General features: G+C 37.6%; 1 protein-coding gene across 12 annotated transcripts in view; it reads right to left on the bottom strand.

Moving 5' to 3' along the window:
- The window catches only part of CTNND2 (catenin delta 2), a 632676-nt gene that overhangs the window by 281508 nt on the left and 327577 nt on the right, over positions 1-23591 (bottom strand). For all 12 annotated transcript variants that reach the window (XR_010432020.1, XM_064661566.1, XM_064661477.1 and 9 more), the window contains 2 exons: positions 17571-17605; positions 16977-17093 (listed from right to left, as the gene is read on the bottom strand). Coding sequence is in view for 11 of the 12 variants with exons in the window: in XM_064661566.1 (XP_064517636.1) it covers positions 16977-17093; positions 17571-17605 (152 nt within the window). In the remaining variant the exon portion in view is untranslated. The remainder of the gene's footprint in view (positions 1-16976; positions 17094-17570; positions 17606-23591) is intronic.

Raw genomic sequence — 23591 nt, forward strand, 5'->3', positions numbered from 1 at the left:
CTTTTCTCCAGATTAAACAACCCCAGCTTCCTCAGCTGCTCCTCACAGGGTTTGTTCTCTAGACTCTACACCAGCTCTGTTGCCCTTCTCCGGACTCACTCCAAAACCTTGGTGTCTTTCTTGTAGTGAGGGGCCCAGAACTGAACACAGGACTCGAGGTGCAGCCTCACCAGTGCTGAACACAGGGCGATGATCACTGCCCTGGTCCTGCTGGCCACACTATTCCTGATGCAGGCCAGGATGCCATTGGCCTTCTTGGCCACCTGGGCACACTGCTGGCTCATGTTCAGCCAGCTGTTGACCAACACCCCCAGGTCCTTTTCCAATGGGCAGCTTTCCAGCCACTCTTACCCCAGCCTTTAGTGCTGCATGGCATTGTTATGACCCAAGTGCAGGACTCCGAACATCACCTTATTGAACCTCATCGATCCAGCCTGTTCAGATCCCTCTGCAGAGCCTTCCTACTCTCCAGCAGATCAACGCTCCTGCCTAACTTAATGTCATCCCTGAACATGCTGAGGGTGCACTTTTCCCTTGTTCAGACCATTGATAGATATTAAACAGAACTGCCCCCAGTACTGCCTTGGTGGACCCCACTAGTGACAGGCTACCAAGTGGATGCAACACCATTCATCACCACTCTCTGAGTCTGACCATCCATTGAGTTTTTAACCCAGGGAAAAGTGCACCTGTCCAAGACATGGGCTGCCAGTTTCTCCAGAAGAATGTTGTGGGAGACTGCATCAAAGGCTTTACTGAGGTTCAGGTGAACAACATTCACAGCATTTCCCTCATCCACTAGGCAGATCACCTGGTCTTAAAAGGAGATCAGGTTGGTCAGACAGAACTTACCTTTCTTAAACCTGTGCTGGCTGGGCCTGATCCCCTGTATGAGCCGTGTGACTTCACTCAGGATAATCAGTTCCATAATTTTCCCAGCACTGAGGTCAGGCTGACAGGCCTGTAGTTCACTAGATCCTCCTTCTGACCCTTCTTGTAGATAAGCATCACATCAGCCAACCTCAGTCATCTGGGACCTCCCCAGTTAACCATCGTGATAACTGATGATAAATGATGGAGAATGGCTTGGTGAGCTCTTCTGCCAGTTTCCTCAGTACCCTCAGACCATCCCATGCCCATGTCTTTTGAGTGTCTAATTGGCACAACAGGTCACTACAGGTCACTAACAACTTCTTCCTGCATTGCAGGGGATCAATTCTGCTCCCCATCCCTGTCTATCAGCTCAGGAGGCTGGTTGCCCTGAGGATAACTGGTCTTTCTGATAATGACTAATGCAAAGAAGACGTTAAATATCTCAGCCTTTTCCTCGTTCTTGGTGACAATGTTCCCCCTCCTCCCCAAATACAATAATGGATGGAGATTTTCCTTGGCCCTCCTTTTGTTGTTAATGTATTTATACAAACATTTTTTATTATCTTTTACAGCAGTGGCCAGATTGAGTTCTAGCTGAGCTTTTGCATTTCTGATTTTTCTCTACATGACCAAACGGCATCCTTGTACTATTCCTGAGTTGTCCGCCCCTTCTTCCAAAGGTGATAAACTCTCCTTTTCCCCCTGAATTCCAGCAAAAGCTCCCTGTTCAGCCAGGCTGGTCTTCTTTCCCACCAGCTCATCTTTCAGCATATAGAGATGACCTGATCCTGAACCATTAAAATTTCTTTCTTAAAATATGTTCAGCCTTCCTGGACATTTTGTTATTAAGGACGGTTTCTTAAGGGAAAGTCTGATAAGATTTAAGTAAAGTCAGCATTTCTGATATGTATTTTTACCTACAGGACAGCAAGTTAGTTAAGGTAGTAGGAATGTGGATTACCTCCATTACAAACTCAGAGAACATTATACTTTTTCTATCTCATATTGTAGTGACATTGCAGTGTCACAAAGCTAAATAGCCAAATCTGAGATTCTTCTAAAGGATGAACGCACAAAAGAAACAACAGAATTTGCTCCCCTGGGAGATCAGTGACAAGCTACTGCTGGTGTCCACCTGTCAAACATGTGGGCCATGAGTTGGACTCAATGATCCTTGTGGGTCCCTTCCAATTCAGCATATTCTGATTCTGTGATTCTGTAAAATGTTCCTCCTGTTTCCTAATCCTTAAACTGCAGCATCTCATGGACTACTTCAAAAATTTTGGCTTCAACAGCATGTAACAATTCCATGTGATACTATAGCAATAATATGGTCAGTCTTCAAAACAAACAGACAAATAAAAAGCCTGAATTACAAAACAGGACTAATATATTACACTATAGAGAAGAATTTATCATTATCAAAGTATTCAATAAAACATTATCTATTAGTTCAGTTATAAAATAAATACCATATAATGACAAGTTAAATACAACATTATATTATTACAAGATAAGGGCATGATTAATTCAGTATTCTAAATCTATGCGATAATTACCTCTGAAATGGCTCAAATAATTCCACTACAAACAACAGAAACATTTACCTAGTCAGCCCTCATGAGATAATTGCATGCTTCTTACTTGAGTTTTTCATGTGAAGTTACCAATGAAAATATCAGGCAAGTGAAGGGAAAAGGGTTTTTTCCTCTCCTTAAGATTTAAAGTCACTTGGCTTCTGAGGGCAGACTTGCTTTTCCAAGTAAGTAGTAAAGTGGAGCTCTGCCATTGTGTAGACTGACCATTTCCATTTGGTCAGTCATCTATTATGATGCCAGTTCTAATTGACAAAGGAAATAGACCAAAACCTGCTTGAACGACCACTTAATTAGCTACCGTACCAATTATAAACAACACTTCACCCACCTTCGATCAACTGACAGAAGTAGTAATGATAAATTATAAAGTAAGTGTAAATAAAGTGTTTTTAATTAGTGTAATTAATCACTTCACACATTCTTTGCTCATTTGGGTAACAGTTGAAAGAAAGCACTAGCAAAACTCCTTTAATGTCCTTTAAACATTCATTTATAGAGTTAATAGGTTGGGGTGCCTCACATCCCAGCGAGAGGAACCACCTCCTAACTCTTAGTATATCCTAATTAAGGACTTCAAATACCAAAAAGTCATCACTTATTGTTTCTTCTGCCTCTCAGGTCATTTAGTTTGAGTGCAAAATATTGATTCCTACCCTACAACCTACTTTTTTTGTTAGCTCATTAAAGTGTCTGTACTCCTAGTAAGCAGTCACTAACCCATCCTAAAGCTGGGTTCTATTTGTTGCTCAGTTTTGCAAAGGAATGGATGACTAAAAAAAGATGTAATAAAATAAAAAGTCAGGGCAGGTATCTGTAAAGTGGTGAGTCAGTTTCTGAGTGTTTAACTGTATTTAGGATGCTGGAAGAATCCAGGAACCAGACTGAAAGAACAACAAAACTAGAGATACTTTTGATGGTAACCTGCCAGTGTCCTTCCACAGTTTTTGGCATTAAAGAAGATGTGGTGATAGTTAATGACAAGGTGCATGGACCTATTCCTAGTGGTACTAAATTCTTTGGCATCTCACTGGTACAGCCTGTTTTCTAAATCCTGCTCCCAGAATTAAGCTGCTCCGTCTGGGACCAGGAGTAAACTTTCTCTCCAAATTGGAAGGGTAAGGAACATTTGTTTGTCTGTTTTAAACCCCTCTGTTCCACCATGGCCTACTTTTGAGGTAATCTGAAACATTCTTTGAAGAAACTCTCTCTTGCTAAGATGATTTAGGATGGTTTTGGAAAGCAGAGAAATTGAGGGAGCAGAAGGGAAGCCCTGCAAGTACCACAGGGGGTGTCAAGAAGCAGCCACATAGGTACAGACCTTCCCCATTTTCTAGTTGTGAAAAATGCAAGGCGGAAAGGCAGAAGTAGTGGAGGCAGGGAGCAATGAGGAAAATCCCTGTGAACTAGTTGAGAGAGTTTTGTGACTGTCATAAAAAGAAGACATTTTCCTAATTATAGACAGTAAAAGGAGAGATTAAATCACAGCAAAACTTAAGATCTGCAGTTGAAAACAAATCTTGTCAGCTACAACTGGTCATACAGATTCTGTAGGAAAAGAAGGGCTTTTGAGCGAACTGTTAGCTAGAGCTCAAACAGAATATAACAAGCAGCTATACTATAACAATAGTCATAAGCATTGCCTCCATTCTCCCTCCAAATCCAGGACTAGTACTAGAATAGTACTAAGAAAATATTTCAACATCTATTTTCTAGGAGATATTAAATATTAAAGGTATCAGTAGCTTTATATTACAAGAAAAAAAAATTACAAGGCTGCAATACAGCAAAAGAATTCTATACCCTAATAATGAAGAAAGTTCAGGAGGAAAAAAAGGCAGGGGATTGGTGACCAAATGCATACTTAAAACGAAGAAATAAATACTTTAACTCCTAAATCACAAACAGCTCCCTTGTTATGAACAAAATACATCTCTTTAGATGAGAAGCAGCAATTCTTTAATGAGCACACTGAAAACAAACTTGTTTTACAAAAAAGGGAAGTGATTTACATGCAATGCCATGCTCTACCCACATTAAGAGGGCTATGTTCTACCTACAAATACAGAAAAGGGCTTTAGTACTGCTATTGAACCTATTCTTAGGTACTGGAAAACAGGATTTAGTGGAATGCATTTGCAAGTGTGGAATAAGTTCATTCTCATCCAAGAATTCTATAAATTATATATCTGGATAAATGATGCAAAAACTAGGTTGTACCATTATGTAAGTGAACAATACAAGGATATCCCTAACTCTACTTCTGACCTAATTACTATTGGAAAGAAAGATGAAGAACACTTTATTTCAAGAGTAAGTGAACTGGGAATAGAAACTAGTTTTATTAGATTCCGATTATCTTATGCCTTTTTCACACAAGATACAACTTGTGCCAATTTTGTAACAAGAAAAGAGAGATGTTTTCTAGGATTTGAAATAATAAATCTCTACTCCAAGCGATAGCAAAGCAACATAAATGTCCACAAGAAGTAGTAGAAAAACTTAAAACCTTAATGACATAGGAAAAAAAAAATAAGGCTGCATTCAACTCCAACAGTAAATAGTTCTTTTTTGATTACTGAAAGGTTTTTTTTTTACCTCATGGAATAAGGTAACATAGCAATGCCTAAGCAATCCTGAAATAGTGTTAACTACTTCAATAGTAGTTAACTTCAGTGTTAACTACTCCAACAGTGTGTATTTTGCTTTCTATACCATATCACACATAGCATTACTCCAGATGTTTGTATGAAATATAAAACCAGCCAGACCTTCTTTCATAAGCAAGACTTGGCAATGTTTGACAGTAAGAAAAGATCTTGAGTTCCATTACTAATGAGAGAAATTACTGAACATGCTAGAGAAAAATGGACCAAAATACAAACACTGAGCAAGAATAGACTTATACATATATAAAATCAGAATACAGAAGTTGCTCTAGTTTTGGGGTTTGTTTTTGGTTTTTTTTTTTTTTTTGATTGTTTTGGTTTTTTGTTTTTGTTTTTGTTTTTTTTTTAAAGATAAGCTATCTTAAATTTTGATTAAAACCAAGGATAACCTAGTACTATGATTTTTTCATTGACCTCAAGATTAAACAACTTCTTTTGTAGAAGATTAATCATCTTTTATTAAATCACTTGTTAAACCCTGCAGATATTGAAATCACATAGTCTCTGAAAGAGATAATTTATCACTGGCCATTAGGATGATGTGCTTTACAGGAGTAACAGACAGACACAACACAAAAACAAGATGGGCAGCCAGGATAACAACTAAATTACATTTCTGCATTACAGAGGTCACAAAGAGGAAAAATAGTATCCTCTAGTCTTTCTGATGGTGACCTTGCTACTTCTGAGAAACTCTGCAACTCTAGGAGTAGCAGAACACTTCACTGTAACAGAAGTTTGCTCTCTATTAAAAGATCAGAGTGTGGAACCACAGAACAACAGTATCTAAGCACGGCTCCTGGATGGGATTAGATATGTTTCTGAATGTGACCACAACAAGAAATATGCATGCAGGAGGAGGCAACTGTTAATGCAGCAACATAGGCAGGAAGATCCAGCTCAGAAGGAACTGCCATGTTTCCATTTGGAAAACACCGATTTTGGGCATTAAAAATTGTTATTTTTTAATTTGTGTTTTCATTGTCAGTCTACCATTTTTCAAAGAATAACTACATTTAAAATGGAGTGTGGGTTCTGTTTACGCAAAAAAAATTCCAAACATGTAAATTAAGAACATATTTTGCATTACTGAATCCTATTTTTTTAAAGTATTTTATACCTGTGAAGACCAACTGTTAATGTCAGGTGTTTCTAGTCACCCTCTGTGCCTAGTGTAGCCTAAAATTGCTATCAATAGCATTAAACTAACATGTTCCCTTTTTATCACTAGGAAATAAAATCAGATGGTTATAGACATCAAACAATCATGATGCACATAGAAGCTGAATGCATTATCAGAAAATAAAAAAAATTAATCTTGTCTGATAGACCTAAATTAGACTTGAAAATAAAAAAAAGTGCTCAACAGCTTCTGATTATAAAAGTCCATAAAACTACTCACCAGATATGTGGATCTAATACAAAAGATATCAGCAGATCTATTATGCTATTATGTAGTTCTATAAACTTAACTACTAGCACAAAACAGGTTTCGTCTTCTTGTATGAGGTAGAACTCCATTTTTCCCTGACCTTTGACAGGTTTAAGTCCCAAATCTTTTCTGTCCACAAAAGAAAATTACTGTTTGGTCTCTGAGGTGAGCCAGTTCAGAATGTGCTTAGCACTGCCTCAGAAGTCAATTAAAAAGTAAGTCAAAAAGGTCAAAATTTTATTACAATCTTTTTCATCCGCCTAAACCTTCTCTGCCATAAACCAGAAAGTGCATCCTTCTGCTTTCTCTTTCTGTGTCCACAAATGTGCCCCACTCTCTGCTCTCACATTATCCTCAGAAAATGAATTTCTCCATTTATAAGGCCAGAATGGAAAAAAATGGAGGCAACTCTCTACTCTGCATTACCACAGAAGTCACAAAAATCCTACTTAATTGAAAGCTATGTAAACTGCATAGCCGTAGTGTAGCACAAAAAAAAAAAATCAAATCCAAATCCATACCTGCCAACATTTTCTGTGCCATGTACATCACATTACACAGACTAACAAGCCAACTACCTCTTTTTCAAGGCTGCATCTACATATTGCTTATGCTCACAAGCTGGCATCAGCAGACCCCAGAATGATGTGGCTCTTGGCACTTCTGATTGTGCCAAGTATGCACTGACTGGCGTGCCATTAAGGCATGAGTAGGGTGAGTGGTTTATCAGTCTCTTGTAAGGATGTGGTGCATTTGTTTCCTGGACTGTACTACAGGCACAATATTTACTGATGTTCTTTTGCGCTGTAGGTTCGAATGCCAAAAGCATTTCTTTGTTCTGCTCCTACAGATGCTACTATAAGACACTGTCATTTTCTAATGAGTTTCAGTAACTGCTTCCTGCAGAATTTGTGTTTGACATAGACTAAGCATTACAAGCTGATCACTACTCCTATCCATCTTTGATGTTGCTACTAATTGTTCCTGCTTTCCTGGTCTTGACTCTCATCTTTCCATTTCCCCACTCCATATATGTTTTACCTGCTGTTACTGCTCCTGTCAATTTGAGATTCACATTTTGTACTACAGCACTAAGGCTAGATTGTGAGGGGTTGTTTTCCTTAAGCAAGGATTTCAAGTCAGTTGCACAGCATTAAATGACACCAGGTACCAAAATCAGATTCATCTCAGGACAAGCAAACTCAGAGATACGAAGTAATATTGTGGTTATCAGTATGGAAAAGTGTGCTTCATCTTACAGATATAAGCAGATATAAGGAAACTCCAGGAAACTCCATGTTACAGGTCACAGCACACTGAAACAAAAATTCAGCCTGTAGGCTGCTGTGCAGAAATGGAGGTAAATTAGAAATTACTTAATTGCAATGTTCTCATAGTGTTACTCCTGGACTTCCAACATGACACATCAATGCATAATCTGAATTTGCTTCAAGTTATTGTGAAAGCATGTGAAAAGTCAGGATAGCAAGGCCACTTATACACAGAAAATGGGTGGGTTTGGGGTTTTTTTTGCCTCTGAGGATGAATGATCATCTCTTTTGGGGGCAAGACACTGAGGCCTTATTTCATGATGTGTGAAAACATTAAAGACAAAGGAAGAAGATAAAAGATGGAAATTGAAACAAGAAAGGAAGCAAAAGACAAGGATGTGATAAGACAGAAATGGGTGGTTTAGAGAAAGATACGGCAGTAAGACAAGGCAAGAGAGCACAGTAAGGGAGAAGGATGGATATAAAGATGGTGTGGGTGTCCAGCTGGGGATTCCTTCCTGAGGAGAGGAAATTGCAAGAGGGAACCTGCAGAAGTTTGGGTCCAACAGTAAGGGCATGTACTGGGCCATCACTTTTTAAACAGCAGTTCTGCCAGTGACTTCTAGTGCTTTCTCCCTAAGAAAACCTATAAACCTGCCCAGACATCTTACCAATCTACAGAAGGGCTACAGAAGAATCGAGATGATTGAAGCCCTGCACAAGTGGGTGCCCACAGCAACTTCTGCGCCACTCCTGAGGAACCAGAAAAAGCATAAACTGCTTCCCTGAACACTGATGATTCCTTCAGCCATCACCAGGCTTCTTTCCTGCAGCAACCACATATGAAATTGAAGACAGGCAGTGAACAAAAGAGTAATAAGATCGGCTAGACCTGAGTCACAGTCCTCAATACTCCACTGTCAGAAATTCACAGTGGACCATGGCTGATAAAATAAATACCAAAGTCTGTCAGGAATTCTGGTGGTGAAAGCCCATACTATGACTCTGCTCCTAAGTTTGACTCTCTGCAGTGGCCTCCTCCTGTCTGCATAAGTGAAGAGACCATAAAGGAAAACTTCGCTTATGTTCTTAAAGTGAGAACACGGACATGAATTTACTAGGATGTGATATGTCAGCAGCAAAGATGTGCCTGTTTTATCTGGCCCTTACCATCCTAATACCCGTAAGAGCAGAAGTGGTGGAGTACTGAATGACAGTGTTTGAGCTATATCTTTTCATCTGGTGCTATTCTCAATGTCTTTGAACTCTGCCTTTGACAAAGGATGAAAACAATAAAATCCAAGCTTAGGATGCTTAGTGTTGACGGAGCATTTCCTGAGGCATCACTGGCTGTAAACACTGATGCTGAGATGTAAGAGGTGGCTCTCAGGATCACTAGAGCCTGTTTCATTTTATCAAATCTTAATATCTTTGTGGGGTTTAGCAATGAATCTACAGAAATTTTTCATGGCCAGCTATTTTGTAAAGACATCCATCTCCTTCTGAGGACTGCAGGTCTTGGTGTTTGCAATCAGCCAGTGGCTATTACAATGTTAAATGACTTAATAATTATTTCACACTCACACTTAGGGTGACTAGGGATAGAACAGGGAGGTGGGTAAAGGAAACAACATTTTATTCCCATTTCTCAGGAATCTATGCTTAATAACTACTTCAAAAGACTGAACTTGACACAGAGTTGAGAATTTTTGTACAACTTTATCTGTGAGAACATACAATGAATAACTGTGAGACCACCCTTTTAAAAAGATTTGCCTCATTACAAATTGGGCAAAGATGATTTTGAAACCCCAAAGTTTTGAAGCCAAGATTGGCAAAAAAACTTGGATTAGAAGAGATGAATGGAATAAGGAGAGGCATCCAAAATGTCCAACTATAAATATTTAACCTAAATATAACGCAATACTAACAGAAGTTTCCGCAAAAAATCAAAATTTCCTCAGACTTCAGACTTCATACTCTGAGAGATTTATTTGGAGCTATGAACTGTTGAGTCAGACAACTGCCAGGTTTGCATTAATGCAGCAGACAGAAAGATAGTGTAACCGATGTTATGCATTTCTGCCACTCCTACTCCAAAGACTCCAATCCTGAAATAAAAGAGGGGCATGCACATTTCCTAGGTGTTTTTCAGTTCTAAAACATACTTAAAGAGCACATGATTTTATTAGTGTGTGTGTTTACCAAGAGATCCCACGAGAACACCTCCTTTGTGTGCACAAAGAATGACTCAGCTGGATCGCCCTGGCTCTCAGAGCAGATAATCAAATGGAAATAACTTCATCTATCAAAAAATTGTGAGGTCCACTGATGCCAAATTTCATCTCATTGAGTGTGTCAGCCATCTGACAGGTGGCAATTTCATAAAACAAGAGCTATAGGATGGAAAACACATAAACACACATCTTTTTACACATTCATTGTGTAAATAGTGCCTTTTTGTTTCAATCCATTTTCAGTATCTATGAATAAAGAAGCTGATAAAGGCTGAAAATCATAAAGGTTGAACAAGGAGTGCTCTTTCAAACTGGGACATCTGCTTTTGTGCTGAGTAAGGAGGATCTCTCTTATTACAAAAAATTGCTGAAACAAAAATGAATTAAGAGAACAAAATAAGAGTTTAGCCTATCTTTTTAGCCTCAGAATTAGACAGGTTATTTATGTGAAAACTATATCTGTCTAATGCAACATCTACATATAAGTGCATGCGATAAAAATAATGTGTTCTTGCCACATAAATCATTCTTCAGAGGAAAAAAAATCAACATCTAAATAAATGGTACTGCTACTTATTTGTGCTGCATTTGGGGCAAATAGTTTCAAATGACTAAAAGAGTAAATATATTGTGGAATTGAGTCCACGCTTTTTCTTCCCCAGAAGGACTTAGACATCCTTAACTGTCTGCAATTCTGTCAATATGTAGCCTCAGTGCAGTGCACTATGAAATGGCCTTAGCCAAGAAGACGGTAATATTAAATCTACATTGTATTTATTCCCTTATCAGTGTGCTGGATTCTGCAATTAATCCTGAGCACCAGGACAACAGGGTCACAGATATAAATAAAATATATCCAGAAAATGTGAGGAAAAAAATTTGTCTGGAGTACTGAAAATGTTGGACAGGAAAAACAGCAATTCTAATATAAACTAACTTGTTCTTTAATTGAAATTTAACATGTAGCATTTAAAAAATATCAAGATATTTGGGAGAATGATCCAAGAGGCTTTTTGATACATGTCAATTAGAACTCTGTTGCTGCAGTCTGTGGTATTGATTCAGAGAGCAAAAAAGGAGGGTTGTCACATGAAGTGATTAAGCAAGTGAAAAACAGTGAAATGATTCTGTTTCAGTTAGAAACGTAAACAACAAAAGCTCCATAACTCTGTCCCATAATCCTTTGAAGACTGGTCTTATGCTCACTTTGTGGAAGATGAAGCAAAGGAAAAAGCATGAAAGATTTAAGTATAGATACCTTAAAGTAAAATTAGAGACTTCTAGACTAGCAGACATTTGAGCTTGTGGTTTAAGTTAGGAAAAAAGTGTCAGTGGATTTACTCAATAACCTCAGCAGTCCATCCAACCCTCTTTTTGCTAATGCCATGACAGAGGAAAAAACCATTGCCTGTCTCCACCACTGTAGCCTGTAAGGATTCAGTAGAGACTGTAAGGACTCAGCATGTTCTGTAAGGATTCAGTGAGCTTCAGCTAATTATCATCTCAGAAATTGTTTTGATGATAGTATTGTGACAGTCCTCTAATGAGACATGGTAATGAACTACAGGGATAGGGGTACAGAGGAACTAGTAGAAGGGAAAGAAATATAGGACCCAGATTTTCCTCTCGTTCCACATTTATCTTACACTACCCATCTCTAAAATGCAAATTTACAAACATTGGCAGGAAAAGGTAGTTTGGTGTTAAGGCTTGCTTAGAGGACTGCAGTTTCTCTGTGTTACACAGGATGGACATCTAGGGGCTTCAGGAAATTCATCAGGACCTTTCCCACTTATCTGCAGGCCAGACTGAACCTTATCAAAGCTTAAAGACAAATGTTCTCAGCAACCACTCTTCTTCACTCAGACAGTTGTATATCTGTGTTTGCTCTCCTTCCTTCCATGCAGTTTTCTACTTTTTCAATTGTTCTTACATATAATGAGGGGGAAGAAAGAAAAAAAAAAAAACAAACCACCCCCCCAAAAAAAAACCCAAACAAACAAAAAAAAAGGAGGTGCATTAACTAGGTCATAAAAGGAATGGATCTGAAGTAGTTGTGTGATTTGAGACAGTGATGCAGTGATGGGAAGGGGAGGAAAAAAATCTCTTGCTTCCTTTATCCCACATCTTTCCAAGATTTCTAATCTGAAATATTAATTTTTGGTCTCTACAATGCATACTCAGCCCTTGCACAGTCTTATTTTCACACGTCTTTCCCCACTAAATTAAACAATTCCGCCATGAAAATACCTTTCCTGAGCTACAGCCACTGTTCAGTACTACTGTGTCTTAAGTCTGAAACATCCTGGGTGTTATCTCTGTCCTAAGCTAAAGTTTGTTCCTCTGCATGTTTCCTTGCCCAGTGATTTCAGGTCTTACACTTACTGTGCATTCCCATCCCTATTCCATGACTCGTCTCCAGTGTCTTATATGTGATTACCTTGGCTCTCACGTCCCTGGTCTTTCCCTGATCCTATTTCAAGTGACAGCTACTTATCTTCATGTGTGCAAAAGCAGTATTTTTGAGTTCCCATTAGAGAGACATAATGGTGGAAGGAAGAAATATTTTCAGAGAGGAGCAGCCAGCCATGCTGGGTGTTAGAGCAATGTAGAGCAGAGAGGAGAACAGACGGAGTGCCCTCACAGTAACGCTGAGGAACCCAGCTGGTCCCTAGGACACACTGTAGCGAATGGCCACTGACATTAGTAGCAGCCTGTACATGCCCACCCTCGGGGGCTGAGGGTATGTGTGGACCACTGTAGTTCTGCTGATGACATCCCTGCAAACACTTAGGACAAACTGAACTCCCCTCTTATGCCACAGAAACTATATTATGCTTGATGTAAACTGGAGTGACACAATCTTGACAGATCTAGAGCTACATAAAGAGAAATCTCTGCAGTACGGGGAACTGGACCACTGAGGTGTAGGTTCATGTCTTAAGTCAGATGCAGCTCCTTGCAAAATTCTGGAAGTTTCCTGACTTTTCGTCTGTCACTTGTAACTGGAAACACATGGTTTGGGGAAAACAATTTATACTGGGTTGGGACAGAAGAAAGAGATGGGCAACAGTGCAGGAGCTCCCCTCAGCTGGATATAACCTTGTCCCAGGGTCAGCAAAACCACAGGAAGCTTGTATGAGAGCTTGCAGCAGTCACGAATCTGCCTGTCTGAGTAATTTTAATCCACTGATCACTCTGCTTTCATTTCACCAAATTAATAAGAGCTTTATATATTTAAGGTTTTTTACATTTGCTGATTCACATTCAGTAAAGATAATTAGCGAGCATCTCTACTAGCAATACAGAACCCCTCCTGTGTAAGCCCCTTTCATGTGACTTGTCCCATTTGCCTTTTTTTTCATGGCTTTTATTTGCTACTAAAGGAATAGCACATGTGAAGTGATGTTTGAGATTTAGAGTATTATAGCAGCTGACTGCTACGTGATGACTTTTTAAAGCTAGGTCTGAGAAAATCAGAGTGCATGAAACCGAATCGTAAAGATTCTGACTAGAGACACACTAATCCTCTACAAAGGCAGAGCTACTGATAGATTAACTCATTAGACTAGATGCACACTAGTCTAGATATTCAGAAAAAGAAGCTGTGGTTACATCCCTGGGCAGGCTTTCATATGATGATTTTAAAAATCTGCTTCAACTAGACTAGAACTGTCATGGCAGGCTGGAAATGCTCTCCTCAGAGTCAGTCTTGTTACTTAAAATACAGCTTTGCAGTCAAACTGCGAAGAAGTAAACATAACTAAAATTGTCAAGTTAGGAGCTCAAAAGTTATGAAATGCCAGACTAAGTTTCCTTTTCTGAATTATCCCTCTTCCCCTCCTTTCTTGTCTTACAGACAGTGCACAAAATGCAAAACTATTCAGTGTTTTGTAGCTGCCTCATTTTGTACTGCATGACCTCAGGCCTCCATTGAAAAATGTCCAATACAAATTAAGAAAAACCCAGCATCCTGGTGGATTATTCTATGACCCAACATTTACTTCAGATGCATCACAAATAACAATTTTTGGAATACCTGTTAAGTGAGACATCTATATAGACTTCATTTTCTATTTGGAGATTGACAGGATTAAGAACAAAGGTGTCTATGAAATATAAATGCTGTGTGTGAGACATTTTCAGAGAGAGCTTTAAATTTCCTTTTGTATCACACTTCTTTTTTTTTCGATACTGTGCTTCCACAGTGTTCTGTTCTGCTTGTTCTCAGCACACCTAATTGGGAACACCCAGAACAAAGCATTAGTAGAAGATACTTTTAATGTTTTCACAACTATAACATGAAAAATTTAGGACATGAAGGAGGGACACAAATTTTAAGTAAATATGAGATTTTTCTTTTCATTGAGTATGTGTGTTCTACTCATTGCTTAGAGAAGTCAGAAGCACTCTCCCCTCAGCTTCGGGGTAAATGAAGCATGGACAGAAAATGTACAAAATAGGGCATGATAATAATTGTTTTATAATGCAGTCATAAGAAATTTGAATTATGGTTTACAGACAGCCTTGACTTTGGTACTTTTGACACAATAACATTTTAACTGTCTGATGTGTTTGTGGTATTTTACTCTAAACTGAAAAAAGACCCCCAAAACAGAAAGAAAATCCAGTATATGACATCCTAATTGTTATTTATTAGTGATTAGCAGAGATGCAACTGTTAGCTTTGGCATATAGATCTGATGTTTAATTAAAACCATGAACAGCAAATAGCAATCTAGTTTCATTACATTCTAGTTGTGCCTGAAGCAGAGGAATATAGGGCACTGTGACAAAAGGCTTCACAGATATTTCCTGACAATGAAAACCAAACTTGCAGCTCTTTAGGGGGAAGCCTGCTCCCTTGTGAGCATGTGCTCCTGCCTGTTCTCTCCAAACCTATGTTTCTTAGGTACGGCTACTGTCCTGTCCATAATGCTATCACTTTTTCCTTTTCTCAACTGTCATTCTCATCACTCTGTGTTCCCTCTCTTTCCACCTAACTTCCGATCTCATGAACAAATCATTCAGCCAGGCAAGCTCAGCTTTCAACACTCTGTCTGGACCTCCTGCTCCAACAAACCTCAGTTCCTCCCCTGCTGATGCCCTACACAATCCATCTCTGTTGCTCCTCTTCTCCATCACCGTTTTCCATTTGCTCATGTTCTTTATTGTTCTTTCTATCTATCTAAATTCCTAGTTGTGTCTTAGCTTCTTGTGATACTCTCAAGAAATTTCTTTAGTACTAGTTTTCTTCACATACCCAGACTTTGCTCCATGTACTGTCTTCATCTTTCCCTAAGATTTTTTTCTTAGTTTCCATCTCTTCAGCCAGTTTCCCAACCAAGACAGCCCCTCTCTGCCTCCAACCTCCTCTATTGCCATCTAGCCAGTTTCATTTTTCTATCACAGAATCACATTTTGAAGGCAATCCTTATCATTCTAATCTGTTCTGTTTCCCCTCACTCACGAATGAAGAAAAAAACAGGGCTTACATTGTTTCATAATGTTTTCCTGATTTTGTTCAGATCAAGTAACATCTTCAGAGATGTCAATCACACAGACTGTGTTCAGATCAACACTGTAACAAAGGTTTTAGTGACATTGTTGGCCCAGAAATCTTATGCACATGAGAAGTGAAAAATTTTCTACTGTCCCAGGATTGTCAGCTGTGAATTTTACTGCAAATCTTGTTTTAAAAGAATGAAAAATGTTCTGACAAATTAAAATTCTCCATGCAGTGTGTAATATCTTCCTTCTGTCACCTGATTACCACATTGCAGGTGATGACTTGTCATTGCTAGAGACGCTTTGCAGAAGGTGGATGTCATCAGCCTTTCCTGATGAAGGGGAGATTATCCCCTTTGATTTCAAGAAAACTGAATTTGGGCAGCCACCCCAAAAGATGTGACTCAGTCAGAAGGTACTAGGCAGCAGGGGATCAACTGAGCAGCGAAGGAGATGTAGAGCAATACCAGAGAAAACTGAAAAGCCAAGCCAGTGTCAGGAGCTGCAGTGGGAGCGAAACGAAAGTGGATATATACTTCAGCAGATGGGAACAGAGTACGAGATAGGAGACTGAGGAAAAGGAAAGAAATTAGGGAAGTAACCTGCTTTTTCATCATCTAGTGCTATACCAGACAACAGACCTGTTAACACCTTGGAAAACTTTGTCTCAGTGTGACTCAGGAGCACAAGTGTTGGTAGACATCTTCTCTACAAATATGTTGAGTGGCAAGTCCCTAGTTCACTTTTACTGTTGTTTAGACTTGATTCACTTCCCCAGTGGCTGGTCCTAGCCAAGAACCTATTGCATAATTCTGCAAATGGAATGGCTGGTAAATGACCAGTGAGCCAACAGCTTTGCTACAGCTGCCATTCTGTGCATCATCTTAAAAAGTTCATCTATTTCCATCTGTTTATCCACTAGAAAATTTTAGTCTTAAGGAGTATCAGGTACCTGGCCAAGTGGTTACAATGAGACATCAGAATTTTTAACAGCCACACACTATTTTTCTTTTTATTACTTTTGCACGGTCAAAAACTGCTGCTTGAAAGGTGCTTTTATGGTGGTGATGCTTAAGTTTTGCGACATGACCTTAAAGTATAAGTGCAGGAACATTATAACTACAAAATATTTTCCTTAAAATATACTCCATGTGGTTTGTTTTGGTTTGTTTGTTTGCTTGTGTTTGTTTTTCCTGAAAAATTAGCTTCAAGATTCCCTCCATTACAAACAAACCCAAAAATTAACTTGCATAGGCAAGGAAGCAAATTTACTTGCTCACAACTACATTGCCTTCTGCCAATATAAGAAAATAATCAAGAAAAACACTAAAAGACATGCATTCAGTTTTAAAGCATGAAATTTTCTAAAACACATATTTCTAGCAACTTACTTTCACTGGCTGAATAGTCCTGTGGATCGAGTATCCCTGACTCCTGCAGTGATCTAATACATGAGTCCACCAGCTCCAGACCAGTGGTGAGTTCATCTTCTATATCCTTCTGACCATCTGTGATAAAATTAATAACATGAAAATGTCAAAGAAGAGCAAAAGATAAAACCAGTTACAAGACAAATGGTAAAACCAGTGATATGTGACTAAGCATTCACAGTTGATGAAGGACTAGCTGATAGCAAGATCACACATTCAGAGGAGGCTGGCCATACTGAAAATTATGCCATCCTTTTGAAAACAGAATGAGAAAGTTCAGGTCTAATCTTAAGAAAACTAGAGACACATTTAGCAATGCCCCCTCTCAAAACTCTACATTAGTTTCAGTGTTCTTTTTGTCAACCATAACAACTTTTCACAAATTTTGCTAGCTTTTAAGTAGAGTTTTCACAAACTAGCAATGAAAAAAATCCACATGTAAACAACAAAAAACCTCACATAAATAAATGGGTTTTCCACTCCATCTTATTTAGGAAAAAATGATCATTCTGAGAGAGAATATATGCAATACATATATGTAGATAAGTACATTACCTTGCGTTTGCCAGTGAAACTGCTCTTCTGTTGAACTGAAATAAGAAAAACAAAAGTTTTAATTTTTAATTAAACGATTCTGTAGTGTGCCATGAATATTTAGATATAAATCTATTCTGAAGGAAATGATTTAATAAAAGAACTGACTTAATAATAAACAACATACTTAAAATACATATTTTTACATATTTTTTAATGAATGACTTGCACAGCATTCACTCAGCAGGAGGGAAGAATCTTTACTTCTTAATCAAGAAATTTAAAACATATATATAGAAAATGCCCTCTTGGTCTTGACAGACAAACTACACTATTTCAAAGCAAAAACATGAACATACTTAGCTTTTTTGGATCCTTCCATTTGTCTGATTCTCCATTTTTATAGAGAAAACTATAAATGGCTTTCTCAAGTGAATAGTTACATGTGATTTCTAAAAGAAATTATGATTCCTGGTTCTACTGATGATTATGTGCATTTTTATATTATTCAAATGTGCAGCTAAGTTAATTCAATTGGCCTACACAAGAGAGTAAATTTAGATGTGTTTGTGCTTCTATGTACAAAGCACTTAAGCAACAGAAGGTCTTAATTTCAATATAATGAGCATGCACACTAGAGGATTGGTTAGGTAGGGTTTTTTTAATATAAAATGAATGATATATTAAAATGAATGATACAATGAATTATATATTCAATTAGGCAATGAGTACACGTTCCTAAAAGTTGTGTTCTGTTCATGCTTCAATATAGGTCTTTCTCACATGCCAAGAATACAAAAAGGATTGAAGTTACTCAATACTAACCATTCTTTTGATAACAGTGAGCTGATTATTACAGTAATGATTAGAACATTTTTCTGTACATTTTACAAGATATTTACAGGGAAGAACAAAATTAACTGTCACATCCATTGGTTAAAAAAACAAAGACTGAAATTATTTTAACTTTTCAAACAACTATATGTATTTCTTTCTGAAGTTGAGAATAAATGCTATTTTTAATGAGTAAATGGATTTAAATCTTGAATTGTTTTCCCTTTTCCCAACAGATGCTGAATCTCTTATGAATATGTGAATACACCTCCAATATCTATGTTCTGAACAGTAATAATGTAAATGAAATTAAAAGCTTCTTTTTTGAGATCTAGTTTTACAGTAAAGAACTTGTGTTAATTATTTATCAGATTTGATAGTGCTAAAACAGGGAATAATTACCTAATACACATAAAATAGTTCTAAAAGGATTTTTAATTTCTAGGTGACATCATAAGTGCTAACCTGACAAATTCAAATCTATAAATCATCCTCAATTTCCAAATACCTATGATCTCTGGTTTATAGTGACTCACTGTAGTGAGATTTCATAGATTAAGAAGATAGTCCTTCAAGGAGACAGTCAACTAAAATGCTTGCAATTCAAGTCCACTGATGTTAACCGTATTGAAGATAAACATTGCCAGAGTCCTCTGACAAAAAATAATAACTGCAAAGTTACTGGAATAAATGACTTTAATTTAAATTACCTTTTGAAATAGTGGGTGGTGGAGACTACAGACAGTTTCTGAAATAACACAATTTTAAATTCCTTTTGCCTGATTTTCAAAATCACTAAATAACTGCAGCTTCAGCTGACAAACTGGTACTTGAGACTGATCTTCCTTTCTGTAATTACCATAATCCATAATAAGTAATATATTACTTTCCACTATACAGTCCCTCTTCCAGTATCCAGATTTCTATGTGATAGATACCACCTCAACAGACAGAAAAAAAATGTAATGTCTCAGGTGGCATTCTGTCTGGCAGAATGAATTACTAAATGTTGCTGGCAAGAACACACTGATATAAAAGCCTATGCCACCTCATCCAAATCAGCAAGAAAAGAAAATCAAGTCTGTGCATAAAGAGTGAATTATCATTTCCAAGAATTCCAGCTTAGCCCTTTTTAAGCAGTAAACTTGTACAAAATGTAAGTTCATTATGTTCAATGAATCACTTGTGGTTAATTAGTTGTGATCCTTAATATCACTCATCTGACTTCCATAAAAACATTGTAATGTATTCATATTACTCTTAGGATTGCAATAAATTTTTACTACATTTTGGCTTTTCAAGTTTTAATTACAGAATCACGGAATATGCTGAATTGGAAGGGACTCCGTAAAGCACAGTCATGCTTCTCCTCACCACTACTGTAATGGTCTTTTAATAAATAATGTAACTCTTATAGTCAAGGTAACAGATCTACCACCAAAACTTTTATCCAAACGCTACCTTCTTGGTATATGTAGAATATGAAACAGGCTGCCAAGGGAAGTGGTGGAGTGACCATCCCCAGAGGTATTTAAAAGATGTGTAGATGTGGCACCTGGGGATATGGTTTAGTGGTGAACTTGGCAGAGCTAGGTTAATGGTTGGACTCAATGACTATAAAGGTTTTTTCCAACCTAAAAGATTCTACGATTCCCTATTAAAATTGTATTTGCTCCTACAAGGATATCAATATATTCTGGTATGAAAAGAGTGCTATTTTCCCTAGTTAAATTCATGATCTTTAGCTTTTGAACAATCCAGTATAGTTGCATACTAAGCTGCCATTTCTTAGTTACAAACCAATGCCTCACCCTTGCAGAGAAACATCTAAAGGGTTTCCCTAGAAAAACTTTATTAGAATTTGCCATAGTTTAAATTTATATACTTTGCTTTTTTATATTGTTTACTTTTTTTTTTTTTTAACTGAGCTTTTCCTGCTTTTGGCCTGAAAAATATTCTTGACTGAAGCAACCCGACGTGTCTGTGCAGGGAGCCTTTAGGCTGTCACAGAACTGTGCCAAATCTGCTCGAGTGAATAAAAGGGTGCACTTTTTTGTCCTTTCCTTTTAGATGTTTTCCAGCTTCACAAGAGATCAGTACAACCGACTATGCACTCCCATCAAATACATGAAAAGACAAAAAATAATAATTAACAGAGTACTCTCCTAATAAATTTTTCAGCAAAAAGTTTTTTGATTTTTAGTTTTTCTAAAGAAAAAGTTTTAAATTCATTATCAACCACTTTTCTGCATATTCCTATGCCTCATTATATAAGTTTGCAAACTCTAGCATCTTTGACTGAGGAAGCTGAGCAATAAAATACTTAATCAAGATGTCCTGAAATATGGAAACCTTTATTAGTGGTAACCGTTGCATCCTGTATCTACTTCAAATGTTTTAGGTACAAATAAGACTAACATTTTACTTAATTCTATTTGAGTGATATAAAGAATCCTCCATCATGATTCAACTACGCAAAACTTGATTCTTCTATACTTATATTGTCTTTGTAAAATAAGATGTGCTGAAGGAAAATCCCAGGGAAGCAGAATAATTTAAGAATGAGAAGATAATGCTAAAAACCAACCAACCAACCGAAACACTTGACTAAACAAAAAAAGAATATTGTTACATGTTTAGTTCTTAGTGTTAATTGTGAAAATGCAGAGTTTCTATAGCCAACAAAGGATGTCTGACTACTACCAGCATCTATTTACATTAAGTTTATCCCTTTTCAGGCACAAAAAAAAAAGTCCCAGAAAAATCCCCACCTGAACTATAGTATGTCTATAAACAATCAACAAATCAGGTTTTAGAGAGCCTTCATTATTTTTTCCTGCACCTCAAGTCAAGTTAAAAAAGTATGGTAAGATGGGCTCTGTGGAGACAGCCAGCACCAGAAGAACAAGATGAGCTACAAAACACCATCAAACACCTCTCTCCACGATTTACAGGAGTCAAAAGCAGTTTTGGTGGCATACAACTGAATGCTCCAAGTGACACCAAAATACTGCTTTCCTGGACCATGCTCACCAGCCACATTTCTATAAAAATAACCAGAATCCTCATGGGAGATAACCCAGAGGTGGGGAATACTGTTGAGTACTTTGGCAGAGGAAAAGCTGCCTGAGACATTCTCACACAGTATTGCCATAGGGCCTGTACGAACACCCAAGGATTTACTTTCAAAGCAGGTGCTGGGGAGGAGCAAGGGTACTTTGGACTCAGCTGAACTCCTAGAAATTGGAAGTGTGCCTGTGCCACTGGCAGCAGGAACAATGGTGGGGCAAAGGTAAGTTACACCAAACCCCCAGCCCAACGTACGCATTTTGCTGTGACCCTACCTTGTCACAGCAGTACTGCAGTATCGTTTGGGTTTAGTTTTAGACATTACATGCTCTAATGTGAGACCTGACTCCCTTTAGATGAATGCCTTCATAGCTTCAGAACCATTCAGTGCAAGGAGGTTCACCACACTGTACACACTCCTACCATAGTATTTATTATGCAGCCTGCAGAAATTCTTTTTATTTTATCCCGTGCAACAATATACATCAGTGCACATACACAGCGGGTCATATCATTAGGTTATTCAAGTCCTCTGCCTTAGTGCTCCTCAGAAAAACACCACAAAGAAACTCAGTTTTTGCTAAGAAGGGATGTAAGTCTTCTTTTATTCATTGTCTCTGGCACACCCCTTAGTTTATCACAGAGCCTGCATACAGGCTGCCAGGGTAAATTCACACTTTTATATTCCTTTAATTATCCAAGAAATGTTTGTGTGCTTCTCCTTTGTGTGCATTCAGTTTACAGTTGTCATTCATTTTTTGAGAAAGTGCTATAGCTATCTGCTACAATGAAAAATATATCTTTTTATTATTTTCTAAAACAATGAAATTATATCTAAAATAATTAATGAAATTATATCTAACGCTACTGTAGAAAAGGTATGAAAGGATTTTATGAGGAGTTTTATCAGCACATGATCTTTTCAATTATTTCTACAACGGAGCCACACAAACATTGCTGTATATAATTACAGGCAGATACTGGCTCACTGATTTTTAAATTGTTTTTCTGGTTGTGGAAGGTGAAAGAAAAATGATTCAGAAGCATTTCACAAAAAGCAAGGAGGTTGAAAAGTTAATATTCCATCTAAAGCAAAGGAGAAGCAGATTTTAAATCAGTAGTACACTTCAGGTTATCTGCAAAATAGTAAACAACTTTTAGTATCAACTCTGTGGCAGAGAAAAAAGAAACAAACAACCTAAGAGTATATTTTACATTAAATAATCCCATGCAAAAGTACCAACCCTTAAATAAATTATCATAGGAAAAAAAAACCCTCAATAGCAACTTTTTGTTTGTGGTCAACTTAAAATCATTTCAAAATCTCTGACTTTAGTAGTCACTTCCTTCACTTCTGTCAATGTGACATGCTAACTTCTCTCCAATATTTAATAGCACTCTATTAGTCAGCTGCGTTATCAACTTGTCTACCCTATCAAGAAGTCCTTTTGATGTTTCAACAAACCCCATCCAATCCCCTCAATGATCCTGAAAAATGTAAAAAAAAAAAATCCAACAAACCAAAATAAAGAAACAATACACCCACATATTTTACTGATGACTGCTCTTTTGTACCTTGTGAACTTCAAACCGACTTTTAAAATGATGACGAAGTTCTTAGCTGTAGATGCCTGAAAACCATTCAGGTGGTTAATTCCCACCCTTATTAGAAAAGCCTCGCTTCAAGTTCCTATGGGGAAAGAGAACTGTCTAATTTTTTTCCCAGACAAATTATTGTTATTCCCTGGGTTTTAAAAAATCAATAGCAGAACTTTGTGGCTATGCTATGAAAGTTTTTTACTTCTTTTCAATGATGCAGGGAAATATCTGCAGCCAAATTTCCAGATAACTCTCAAATCAATGCTTTCCTCTGCATTTAATACTTGCAGAAATTTACAGACAAGATTTTTCCTTTAAAAACAAGTTTTAAACTGCTCCAGTCCTATTTATATTCAATTTCCCTACACTGATTGTGCTTAATAAAACTATTCTATTTCTTCTTATTTAAATGTGATTTTAAGTTCAGGTGCTACATCACTAAGAGCATTATTTAAGTATGGAGCATGCACTGAAAGCCAGCAGCAGTCTTGCATTCCACAAAGTCACTGCTTAAGTACTTGCAATGGGGGCTGCAAAGGC

Source organism: Pseudopipra pipra, chromosome 1 (assembly GCF_036250125.1).
Source record: "Pseudopipra pipra isolate bDixPip1 chromosome 1, bDixPip1.hap1, whole genome shotgun sequence".
In the NCBI taxonomy this organism is placed as follows: domain Eukaryota; kingdom Metazoa; phylum Chordata; class Aves; order Passeriformes; family Pipridae; genus Pseudopipra; species Pseudopipra pipra.